Genomic DNA, 12928 nt, shown 5'->3' on the forward strand with positions numbered 1-12928 from the left:
TGTTGGAGAGGTTGTAGAGAAAAGGGAACCCTAGTGCATTGTGGTGGGATCACAGATTTGTACAACCACTATGGAAAACAGTATGGAAGTTTCTCAGAAAACTAAAAATGCATCTGCCTTTTGACCCAGCAATTCTACTGTTTGGACTATATCCTAAGAACACTGAAACCCCAATCCAAAAGCACCTATGCACCCCAATGTTCATAGCACCACAATTTACAATAGCCAAGTGCTGGAAGCAACCTAGGTGCCCATCAATAAATGAATGGATCAAAAAACTATGGTCCATTTACACAGTGGAATTCTATGCAGCAGAAAGAAAGAAGGAGCTCCTACCCTTTGTGACAGCTTGGATGGAGCTGGAAAGCATTATGCTAAGCAAAATAAGCCAGGCGGTGAAAGACAAATACATATGATCTCACCTTTAACAAGAACCTAAACAACAAAACAAACAAACAAACAAAGTATAACCAAAGACATTCAAATAGAGAACAGGCTGACAGTGACCAGAGGGGAGAGAGGAGGGGATTTCAGGGGGGAAAGGGAAGGGTTTATGGGAACAAGTATAAAGGACACATGGACAAAAACTAGGGCGGTGTGGAAATGGGAGGGAGCTGGGGAGGGCTGGGGGTTGGGCTTGGAGGGTGTACAAGACAGAAAACTACACTTAAACAACAATTAAATAAAATAAAATATATTAAAAAATAATGGGCACCATGTATTAGCAGTACTTAGGGTGATAGAGGTCCGAATACTTTTCTTCTCTCTCTATATTTTTATTTTCTCTACACATTTTTGCATTTTCCTGTGTTACTTTAAATATAACTCAGAGCAGATTTCCAGTCCTTTGGGAATCCCCTCTCAGCCCTCGCAGGATGGGTTTGTGGCCCTTCTCTGCCTGTTATTAGTATTGGACACACATTCCTATTGTTGCCAGTACCATGCAACTTCTGATTTTTGATGAGGAGGACCTCTGGATGTTCATTGTTATATTTCTCATATCTAGCAGTGTGCTCAACATGGCTGATGATTGATGTCTGTTGTCTAAAGAAATTTAAGTCAGCAAAGCATTTTTTCTAAGTTCAATCATTTGCCAAGTCTAACCATCTGTGGCATTTTGCTGCATAGAAGGTTAGAATAAAGCTTTGGGCTTTCTTTTCCACCTTCCAAGCATTTTATCAATCAGATTGGTGATAGAATTGATCACTGGAATTTGAGAAATGGATATGTATTGTTATGGGCTGGATGTTTGTGTCCCCCCAAATTCATGGTGAAATACTAACCCCTGTTGTGGTGGTGTTTGGAGGTAGAACCTTTGGGAGGTGATTATGTCATGAGAATGGAAGCCATGTGTGGCATTAGTCTCCTTATAAGAGGAGACCCCGAGAGCTTGCTTGCTGTTGCTCTGTTCTCCATCATTTGAGGATATCAAGAAATGTTTCTAAACCAGGAAGAAAGCTCTCACCAGACAGCCAATCTGCCAGCACGTTGATCTTTTGAGAAAGAAATGTCTGTTACTTAAGCCACCCAGTCTATTAAGACATATGTGAACATGTTTAATTATTTGAACTTAAAATTTATTTTGAGGAAAATTGTAGATCAGCATGTACTTCTAAGAAATAGAAGATAGATCTTTTCTACTGTTCTGTACTCTGTACCTAATTTCCCCCAATGGTAACATCTTGAAAAGCTCTAGTACAATATCACAACCAGGATGTTGACATTGATACAGCCAAGACATGGAACATTCCTATCACTATGAGCATCTCTTATAGCCAAACCCATTTTCCTCCCACTCCCTCCATAACACCATGCTGTGTATAACCTTTTGGGATTATTTCTTACTCAGCATAATTCTTTAGAGATGTTACTGCATGTGTCAGTGGTTTGTTCCTCTTTATTGCCGAGTAGTATTTCGGCAGTGGTATGGATGAACCACAGTTTGCTTAACCATGCCCACCAGAGGATCTCTGTGCTGTTTTTCAATTTTGGACTATTATGAATGGAGCTTCTACAAACATACTTGTATAGGTTTCTATGCGAACTTAAGTTTTCGTTTCTCTGAAACAAATGCCCTGGAATATAACTGTAGGGTCGAATGCTAGTTAGTTGTAGGAGTGCCTTTTAAGAGACCGTGGCTGTAGCATTTTATATTCTCACCAGCAATGTCTGACTGACCCAGTTTATCTATATCCTTGCTAGAATTTGGTATTGTCACTATATTTATTTTACCTGTTCTGATAGCTGTGGTATATTTCACTATGGTTTAACTTTCCAATGGCTAAGGAAGTCAAACATCTTCTCCTGTGCTTATTGCCACTTGTATATTTTCTTTGGTTAAGCATCTCTGTATGTGTCTGCCCATTTTCTAATAGGATTATTTATTTTTTACTGTTGAGTTTTGAAAGTTATTTATATTCTAGATAGTTCTTTGTTCAATTTGTGGTTTGAGATAGTTTCTCGTGGTCTGTAAATTGTCTTTTCATCCTATTTGTATGGACTTTTATTGAACAAAATATTATAATTTGATCAAATGTAGTAACTTTTTTTGTGGATGGTCCTTTTGGTGTCAAGTCTAAAAATTCCTTGCTTAGTCCTAGATCCCAGAGATTTTTCTTCTAGGTTTTTTCTAAAAGTTTTCTAGTTTATATTTTACATTTGGGTTTGTGGTTCATTTTGATTTGATTTTTATAAAGTGTAGGATGTTTATTTTATCTGGCGCATCTTCTCTGATGTGCGTCATCTCAGTAATCACTGCCATGTCCTTGCTTTCAGATCTCTACATGTATGCTGTGCTTGTGTGCTGCATTGGGATCCTCAGCGTTCTGCTCTTCACCCTGACCATTGTCTGGCAGTCTGTGTTTAGCAAGAGGAAGTCCAGAGGTAAGAGAACAGAATGCTCATGTCTGGAATGGGAGCACAGCCAAACCACAGACAGTGAAAGAACTCTGGATGAAGTGTCAACTTGGTTAAAAAAGGTAGCATGAGTCAGGAATTATGTACCTGTGACTGGTCAGCCAAGTGAGCAAAGATGTGCCTCCCTTGCACTCTGCTAAAATCTACTGTGATCACTGTTATCTTTTAAATCCTCTTTTTTCTCAAATCCCTTCCTTCCTTCTGTTTTAAGGGCCCTTACCTGTGCCGTTCTCCCAGAAGAGGCTATGGGTCAGATGAACCTGGGTTTGATTCTGGCTCTGCCGCTTGAGACTGAGTTTTTAGAAACTTTCGTTAGTCGCTCTGAACTTCAGATTCCTCATTATGAAATTCAGTGGGATTGACACCACCTTACTTAGATTGAATTTTGTTGGAGTGTTTATTTAAGTGTAGTACCCAGTGGTGTGCCTGGCCAGCAGGTGGGATTATTAGAGAGCTTTTCTCTTCCCTTTCTTCCCAACTAGTCTGAGGGTTCCCTTGTTCTTGTTGGTGTCCGTGTTGCCCTGGACTGCCCTTTCCCTTTTCACTTTACTCTTTCTTCCTAGTGACTCATTTTCTCCCCACAATTGCTATCTGCTTTCTGTCTCTGGCCCTCCTCTCACCAAGCCCTGATGTCACATTTCCGCCAGCTCCTGTACATTTCTTCTGAGCAACCCACCCTGCAACCCTTTTCAGAATTTCTGAAACAGATGAGGACCCTGTAGCTCTCCAAGAAGATCTGGGTCAGAACTGGGCTTGAACATTATACCATTTTGATTTAAACAATGACTTTCCACTTACCAGCTGATGACTTACCCACCTTGGCTTACCTCTCCCATCTAAATTATGGAGAAAACAGTAGTATACCAGCCTCATAAGATTGTTGTGAGGATTAGATTTAAAAACAAAAAAACAGAAACCCTTAACACATTCTGGCTCCTTGTAAATGTCTTGTATTTATGATGACACATGGTTAGAGTTATACATAATTACTTTTAGCCGAAGGTCATAAAATTGGAAGAATTAGATTTGGTGGTCACAGCTTAAGGGGACAGTCAAACAGGGAAACTGAGCAGTGTTTCCAGAGGGGACTCTCCTCAGAGGTTCAAGCAGGGTTAAGGGAACCAGGGAGAGCAGGAGGGGCAGGTACTCATGGACCAGCACCTGTGGGAAGCTGTTTCCACCCTAGACCTTGGGGGACAAGGGAAGAGAGGTTCCTGGAATTTGTAATAACTGCAGCTGTGGGAGAAGTGTTGCCAAGAGGAACCTTAGAAGAGGGACTTAGGCAATGATAAACCAGGAGGCAGCAGGGAAGTAGCCAGCAGCATACATTCCTCAGCCCTTCCCTATCCCCTCTTCCAGATGTTCCACTGTTGCTTCAGTCTCACCAGCCAGAGTTCATAGAAGTGCCTAGAAGTCAGCCCCCAGGGTCCTGAGCATGGTAGAGAAGGGTGGACAGGAACCCAAAGAGGTTTCCTGGGACACCAAGAGCACTGAGCACCCATAGATGGAGTGAGGGTGGTAGCCAGATCCTTCTCCTCCCCAGCCTGTGCCCTCCCACCAGGTTCAGTGTGTGACTCTGCACTGTGCTCTGAGAGTTGTCCTCCATGGTATCTTCCCCCCACAGTAGTAATTCCTGAGCTTTCCACCCGCCTGAAACCCCTGATTCCTTCTGAGAGCCTGTGTCCCATGTTGCATGTGTCCCTTCCAAAGAACAGTGTGTGAGGTGGGGACCATGTGTCCAATCCATTCTCCTGCTGTTCGGCTCATGATAGCTGCTCAACAAATGGTGGACAAATGGGTTTGGTTTCTAGCTGCTTGGCTCCCATCTGTGGGAGTTGGGAAGCCACATAGTCAGCCTCCAAGTCTGTTTTGCTCTAAAGACATGTTGGCTCAGGGGCATGATAGGGAATATGCTATGAAGTATAGGCTATGTTAGTGCTTAGGTAGGAGGAGGAGGACAAAGCAAGGCAGTTCAGGAGATGACCTTCTTCCTCAAAGTCTCCAAAGGCAGATTGTGGCAGGCCTCACCCACAGTCACTCAGAACCCAGCTCCTAGCTTCCCTCATCTGTCGCCAATTCCCTCCCCCCGCCCCAGTGGGCTCCAGATGGCCTGGTGTGCACAGTGCCCAAAACCCTGCTGAGCTGCCCAGAGCCTTGCCTGAACAGCTGCTGTGGGCCATACCCCTTGCTGGCTCCTCCACATTCTGTTCTCATGTAATCCTCACCACCAGTCCAGGATCACAGCCCAGATCACTCCCTTTTGACAGACAGCAAAGCTGAGGAGCTTGAGAAAGTCTTGAAAAAGGGAGTACTCAAACCTAAACCAGCCTGCTTCCTAGCCCCCCACATTTCGGATTTTTTTAAAGATTTTATTTACTTATTTTTAGAGACAGGGGAAGGGAGGGAGACAGAAAGGGAGAGAAACATCAGTGTGTGGTTGCCTCTCACATGGCCCCACTGGGGACCTGGCCTGCAGCCTAGGAATGTACCCTGATTGGGAATCGAACCGGGACCCTTATTTTGCAGCCCGCACTCAATCCACTTAGCTACACCAGCCAGAGCCACATTTCTATTCAAGGAAATCTCAGCCAGCTGGGGGCTTCCCTTTCCAAGGAATTTTCCCTCAGCCTTCCATGGAGATTGTTGCTGAGGTCTTTCCCAAAGAGCAGTTCATAGCTTCCGCAGCCCCTTGGCAGTTTGGTTCTGGGTGTGCATAGCTGCCTCTAGTAGGCTGGCATCCTGTAGCCCTGGCAGGACAGGTTCTTTCCCATGGAGCTTTAGCAGCCAGTCTGTAGGCCCCAGTCACTTCATGGGCTCATAGACTGAATATGAATGGTGGGTCAGTATTTGCCCTCACCAGACCCCTTAAAGGAGTACACTGTTCCCAACCTTCAGAAGTGGCTCATTTCACCTGAGAACTTGCTCAAACATAGGTTCTGATTTGGTATGTCTGAGCAGGTCTGAAAGTTTGCATTTCTTTCTACTTATATCCCAAGTGGTGCCACCACTGCTAGTTTGGGGCCACACTTGGAATAGCAAGACCTTAGAGTAAGTTATTTGTAACTTTATGCTACCTAGCACTCCCTTTTACAGCAAATATATTGAAATGATCCCATTGCTATTTTGAAATTAAAGTCATAGATAAGATATGCTACCTGTAGTCACAAAAATCAATCTAATGTTGTAACTATAACATTGGGTTGGCCAAAAGGTCTGTTTAGTTTTTTTTTTTTCTGTAAATAAAAGACACATTTTTCATTTCACCAAAAACTTTATTGATTTGGATATTCTGAGTATGTCAGCTATCTCTTGTTATTGGCTTCTAGTTGATAGAGGCCAGGGGTGCTGCTAAACATCTACCAATGCATAAGACAGCCCCACAGCAAAAATTATTTGGCCGAAATGTCAGTAGTACCGAGAAACTTCACAAACCACTTTTGACAACATTCGATCAGTCACAGCACCTTCTCCATACACTGCACAAATCTTTTTTTTGCATTTCAGTTGCATTTTATCTCTCTTGAAATAATAAGCATAATATGCCAAAATGTTGCATATTTTCTTTCATCTTTAATATTAAAATAGCTGTACAAATTCACCAATTTTGATGAGTGATTTAAAATGCATGCTGATATGACAGCTGTCACAATACAATCTTAACAAAATTGTTTCAAATTAAGTTAAAGACAACTAAGCACTACTATAGTCATCATACAGAAAAAGAGCCATTATATAGAAAAAACTAAATGAAACTATTTGGCCAACCCAATATAAAGGAGAATAAATGTAAAGTAATTATAACACAATAAAATATTTAGTATTAAGTTTCTTCTTTTGAATGTTGAATTTTAGAGAAGACAATGTCTTTTAACTCCCAGTTGCCCTCAGGGGATAGGCCTTGGATTTGAGAAGGCTTTTCCCAGGTCTATGCTCCATTCCTTTAGCTGGAGAAAATTAGGCCTCCAGGAACCCCTGGGGACAGGCCCAGTGGAGCTCTTCTTTCCTCCGAATACTCTGTCTGGCATGGAAGTCATTTTATTAGGTCCCTTTTCACAACTGAGAAAGTAGGGGCATGCAGAACACAGGTAAATTGCCCACATATTGTACAGAACCCCCAATACTTCCTTCCAAACCGTGTATGTCCTCTGCAGAACTTCCACAGAAGCAATCCTCCTGTAGTCCTGTTCCCATTGCAGGCAGGTATAGGGAGGGTGCAGATACCTTTGTGATCCTCTGGACGACAGCCCCTGGCTCAGAATCTGTGGAGTTTCAGGAGCAGGTTTGCAGGTAGATTTGTGGTGAGGAGCCCTAAGCCTCCATTGAGGCCTAGATTATAGGACCCTTCACAACTGGTTTTCTTAGTGAAATTTAAAAACAACAAAGTGATCTGAATGGAGGGAGGGGATCTGATAAGTATGATCTTGTTTCAGGTTGGTTCTGAGGATGTAACTTAGAGCAGCTGCCTTTCTTGTCATTGAGTAAGCTCTTACCCAGAGCACACACACTGCTAATCCCCAAATGTTGCAGGTATCTGTTATTGCATAAGAAACCATCCCAAACACAGTGGCTTTAAATATTTATTTCCTCAAGATTCTGCAATCTGAGCTGGGATCATCTAGGTGGTTCTGCTGGTAGTCACCTAGAGTTTCCATGTGGCCTCAGTCATCTAAAGTAGAATGGGTCTAAGATCCAGGATGGTGCCACTCTCAGCCCTGGGTCCCACCTCTGACACACATGGGACAGCAGGGCCAATAACATTGTTCTCTGTTCCTCTCTGTTTCTCCCTCTGGTCTCACCAGCAGGTTGGGCGTCCAAACTACCCTACTTGGTAACCCTGGGCTCCAAGGGCATGCCTAGCCTGGACCCTGGCCCACTGTCACTCTGCCACATTATATTGGGTAAGGCAAGCCATGATGGCAGCCCAGACTCAGGGGAAGGGAGGAGAGTCCACCTATGTGGGGGAAGAATGTCAAAGATTTTGTGGTCACATTTAAACCACCACACAAGGAAAACTTTGTTGCTGTCTTTCCTCACTGACAGACCCAGTGGGAAGCTCCCAGCTTGGCATGAATGAGGGATACACCCCAGTCCCTCAAGTGGCCAGGATGTAATTGTGACCACTTTGGGCCCTGAGAGCTGGTGGTGTTCGGGCATTCTTCAGGCAAGCAACTAGTTCCCTGGGAGCACTGCATCATTTGTGCCCAAGCAGGGGAGGTCGTGGCAGTGATTCCAAAGTGGCAGATTCCAGCAGGTACCGGAATAAGGGCTAGGACAGGGCACATGTCTTATGTGGGCTCTACCCCAGGAGGCTGCTCTTTTTATAGGTTAGCTGTGGGAGGTCATGGCTCTCATTGGGGCAGTCATATATTTATGGGCCAAACCACATGTGTCCAAATAAAAACTAACAGAACACTTATAATTCAAATATAGCATATTCTTACATTTAATGCATCACAACAAACTTGCTTCACTTGATTAAAACCATATAAAGTGCATAGAATAGTGTTTGGCATGTGGAGGGCCCAAGCCTTACTGGGAACCAATAGCAGTACAGACCCCTTGTTATATTGATGGTTTCTGAGGTTACTATGCAAGAGTGGCTTTGGAGGGCCTTGTGCATTCTGACCACAGAAAAGCTGGCCCCTGCTGCGTAAGTGGGAGCCAAAGAGCCTTCAGGTTCTCAGGCTGCTCACATATATGTGGAAAGCAGAGGTAAGCCCAGCACCAGTTTTCCCACTCCCTCTATAATATCTGTATCTGTCTGAAAGGGGACATCAGAGTAGCTGTCACCTCTCCTGCTGCAATTCCCTCACTGAAACGTGAGATAAAGAAAGCCCGTCCCAGAAGCTAGGCACCAGAGAGTAAGCCCCCTTCACTCTCCACCTTGCTGTTGTTCTGCCCTCAGCCCTGTCCTTGCATTGCCATTTCCTGGGACACCCATTGTTCCTATGAGCTGAAGTTAGTGGCATCCCTGTGTTGCTTGCCAAGCACAAAGATGTTTTCTTCCCTCCTCCCAAGGTGTGACTCTGTCCCTCTTTTTTGTTAGCGCCAGCAGCCTGGAACTGAATCCTAGGGCCTTTGCAGCTTGGAGTCACCTGAAAACACCGGCCCTGGTGGCCCAGGACTTAGCCCCAAGTTATTCTAGTGGTTCCCCAAACACACTGGAAAGACCTTTCCAAAGGTCTTTCCTTATTGGGAAATTAGTCCAGTCTCACTCTTTTGGGGTGGCCCCAATAACCTATCAACCTTCTGTATCTAAGCTTTTAAAATAACAGTTTTGAAGGCACACTACAACCACATAAGGAGCAGCCCAACCCCTTTGTCTCTATGCTCTGTGTTCACTTGGACTCCGTGTGACTTGTGTTAGCACCAGAGCCAAGCCTTCCTAGGGCCTGCTAGACAGCCACAGCCTCCTGCCTTAATTTGCTCTCAGCTGCTCCTCTGTGGCCATAGGATCAAAAGCCTGTGATCTTTTCTCCCAGAGCTAAGAGACAGATGGAGCTGGGGAGCTCTCTCATACTCATAGGCCTATACATGGGGAGAGGCTGCAAAACTCAGAGCAGAGTGTCTATGGATGAGTAGAAGGGTGACTCCTGGGCTTTGGGAAGATGGAGAGCTCACCAGCCTAGTGTCAGACACTTGGCAAACCAAGCATGAGCTCTCCTGTCCAGGAACTTATGTGATGAAATCTTGTCTGCAGAGCATGTGGACAGGCTCGCTGGCTCTGCTGCCTTTATTGTGGGGGCTTGTTCCCCCCGCCCCCCCCCACACACACACAGGAGCTGAATAAACATGGTGCCAGACCTCAAGCCTGGATTCAAGCTCCTGCACTTACAAAGCCTGGCTTCTCATGCCACAGGCATCCCCACTGTAAGATGGGGATGAGAGATCCTCTTACCTCACAGAGCTATTGGGAACTCTTCCAGGTGCTGTGTAGTAGCTAGTCCTGGGTGTGGGTGGCTCCAGGGAACACCTTCTTCTATAAGCTGTTCACCTTTCCAGGTTGCACCCCTCTCTCAGGTCACGAGGACTGTGGGATCAGCCATCCCTGCCACCAGAGCACATGAAATGTCTGGAGTGAGAGGCATGTGTGTAACTGGACATTTTTTTAGCATTACATGTAAAAAGGTATAAACAAACAGGGGAAATTAATTTTATTTAACCCAATATGTACAAAATATCATTTCAATAAGTAACAATATGAAGATTCTGGATGACATATTTTACATTCCCCTTTTCACACTAATGCTGAAATTCAGCATGATCTCATTTGTAGCATCTCATTTGGGACTAGTCACATTTCAGTGCCTGATAGCCACCTGGGTTCATGACTCTGTGTAGGACAGCATGACTTCAGATAGACAACTTTATGTGCTGGTGCTTTTCATTGAATGGCTGTGGTCACAAAGTGGCTCTTCATACCAGGAGAACAGGAGGTAGAAATCTTAGTTCTCCTCAGCTTTCCACTTGGTGACCCAGAGAGATGGTCCCACCTGTCCCTGTAACTGTGCTGGCCTAGGAGCATTGCTGGGACAGGATGCTTCCAGAAGGGAGTTGGGATCCTGAGCATGACATGGTAGGAGCCCACTACTTGGCAAATGAAAGGGCTGGCAGGAAGAAGGGCACACATAGGTTCTGTCTGTCCCCACAGGCTGCAGGGCTCCCTGCTTGTACTGAGGCTGGAGAAGGCCAGGATTATGCAAATGCCTAGGGCCCTGTGCTGGGCTGCCACAGTGCTCACCATGAGTACAAAACATTCAAGTAAACAGAGCAGAAATATCCACAGGTCTTATATCAGTGTCACTGCAAGGCCTGAGGGTCTGCAGGTCAGGGTGGGGAGTGGAAATGGTATGGGAAGGTCAACCACCATTGAACGCCCCAACACTGCTACCAGGCTGCTGCCACCCATATCAGCTACTGGTGAGGGGTGTTGTAATGACAGGGACAAGCCCAGGTGGAGATGAGAAAGCTTTCAAGCGTAGACATGTCACCTGGGAGGTTGGCCATGTGGCAGACACTGGGAGCAGTGTGGCCACAGCTGAGGAGGCTGAGAAAGTGTGGCCCAGGGCCTGGTGCTCACAGGTATCTTTCTTTCAGAGGAGATGAGAACAAAGTCCTAAAGATCAAAAGATCACCATTAAATGGAACTGCATCTCACATTTTCATTTCTGTGCAGAATAGTTGCCTTACTTGGAAATGGGGACTTTGGAGTCAGGTGCACTAGGTGCCAGCCTATGGGCCATGGTGAACACTAGTTCCAGGATCACCCCTTCATTGGCTTTGTCCTCCTTCTTGTTTCATCTCCCCACTCTCCAGTGGGTTTCCTGGGATCACCTCCCACATAGGCATGCACTTGAACCTTGATCTTACAGGTTCTGCTTCCAGGGACCCCAAACTAAAACAGGTTAACACATATGTAATCAGCACTGATTATGTTGTGTGTACTTAAAGGGGATTGTGGTTGAGGTCTATGGCTCAGATGCCTAAAAGCCTCACCTTTGGTGTTCAGGATCACTTTTGGCCCCTTGGGCAGTCTTTTAAAGGTCCACAGGTCCTACATTCACCTGGTTGAGAACTTAGAAGCAAGTGTTGACAGAAGTGCATCTCCTGTGTTTGGCCCTGACTAGTCTTACTGAGATCATGGTCCTTTTGAGTCAGTCCCCAAGGCCAAGTATTACAGAAACCCCTCTGCTTCTCCCTGGGTTCCTGTTCTCTAGGCTGCTCCCATCACTGCTGCTGTAGTGGACTTCCCAAAACACAGGACAGCCAGTGCAAGGCATTCTGTAGAGCCCAGTCCCAGCTCTGCTCTGTGCCACCTGTGGCACAATGGGCTAGCATTTTTTTGTGAGTCTGTTTCTTTATCTGTTGGAACCCTACCCCCAGCTGCTCAGGGTCCTTGGAAACAGTGAGGAGTAGTTACACGAAGGCTCTAGAGTCAGTTTTCTCCTGTCCCAAGTGCATTAGTTGCTCAGGCTGCCAGTGCAAAGATAGGTGGCTGTCCTCTTGTGTGGTCTGCTCTGTGCATGTTTCCTTCCCAGTCTCTTCTCTTAAGGACAGGACTCATATTGGATTAGGACCCATTTTAACTTAATCACATTTTTAAATGCCCTATCTTCAAATATAGTCACATTCTGAGATATTAATTTTGGAAGAGCATAGCTCAGCCCCTAACACTAGCTTTGTGACCTTGGGCAAGGTGGTTAACCTCTCTGTACCTCATGTACAGCTGTAAAACAGGTGTGATGACAAGATGATTGTGAATATTAGAGTACAAAGTTGTGGCCCCAAACATGTTTGCTTGCATAATTCCTAAATCATTTAAAAAACTCTAGACCCTTGAATGTGTCTTGTTGACATCTCAACTTTTTCATCATCAATGTAAATTGTTGCAAAGGTTGTAATTTCCAGAGCATCTCAAATATTGACATCTTAAAATGAAATGGTTAAATCTTCCTTGTACATCCAAGTGTCATGATTTCAGTAACTACCTCTATTAATTTAAAGACTCCATAAATAAGGATTAGCTGTTAAAAAATTCATATTGTTCCTTTTTCTCCTTGAGCTTTTATTTTTTAATATATTTTATTGATTATGCTATTACAGTTGTCCCATTCCCCCCCCCCTTTTATTCCCCTCTGCCCTGCACACCCCCTTCCACCTACATTCCACCACCTTACTTGATGTCCATGGGTCATATATATAAGTTCTTTGGCTTCTCCATTTCCTATACTATTCTTAAATTCCCCTATTTTCTACCATCATTTCTACTACTTATTCCCTGTACCTTTTCTGCCATCTCCTCCTTTTCTTCCCCACTAATAACCCTCCATGTGATCTCTATTCCTGTGATTCTCTTCCTGTTCTAGTTGTTTGCTTAGTTCATTTTTTATGTTCAGTTGTTGACAGTTGTCAGTTTGTTGTTATTTTACTGTTCATAGTTTTTTAAAAAATATTTATTTATTTATTTTTAGAGAGGGAAGGGAGGGAGAAAGAGAGAGATAGAAACATCAAT

The 12928-nt window shown here is 44.5% G+C and overlaps 1 protein-coding gene across 1 annotated transcript in view; it reads left to right on the forward strand.

Moving 5' to 3' along the window:
* Positions 1–12928, forward strand: part of VSTM4 (V-set and transmembrane domain containing 4) — a 108567-nt gene that overhangs the window by 45124 nt on the left and 50515 nt on the right. The window contains exon 4 of the mRNA XM_028512271.2: positions 2770–2883. Coding sequence (XP_028368072.1) covers positions 2770–2883 — 114 coding nt within the window. The remainder of the gene's footprint in view (positions 1–2769; positions 2884–12928) is intronic.

Source organism: Phyllostomus discolor, chromosome 5 (genome assembly GCF_004126475.2).
Source record: "Phyllostomus discolor isolate MPI-MPIP mPhyDis1 chromosome 5, mPhyDis1.pri.v3, whole genome shotgun sequence".
In the NCBI taxonomy this organism is placed as follows: Eukaryota; Metazoa; Chordata; class Mammalia; order Chiroptera; family Phyllostomidae; genus Phyllostomus; species Phyllostomus discolor.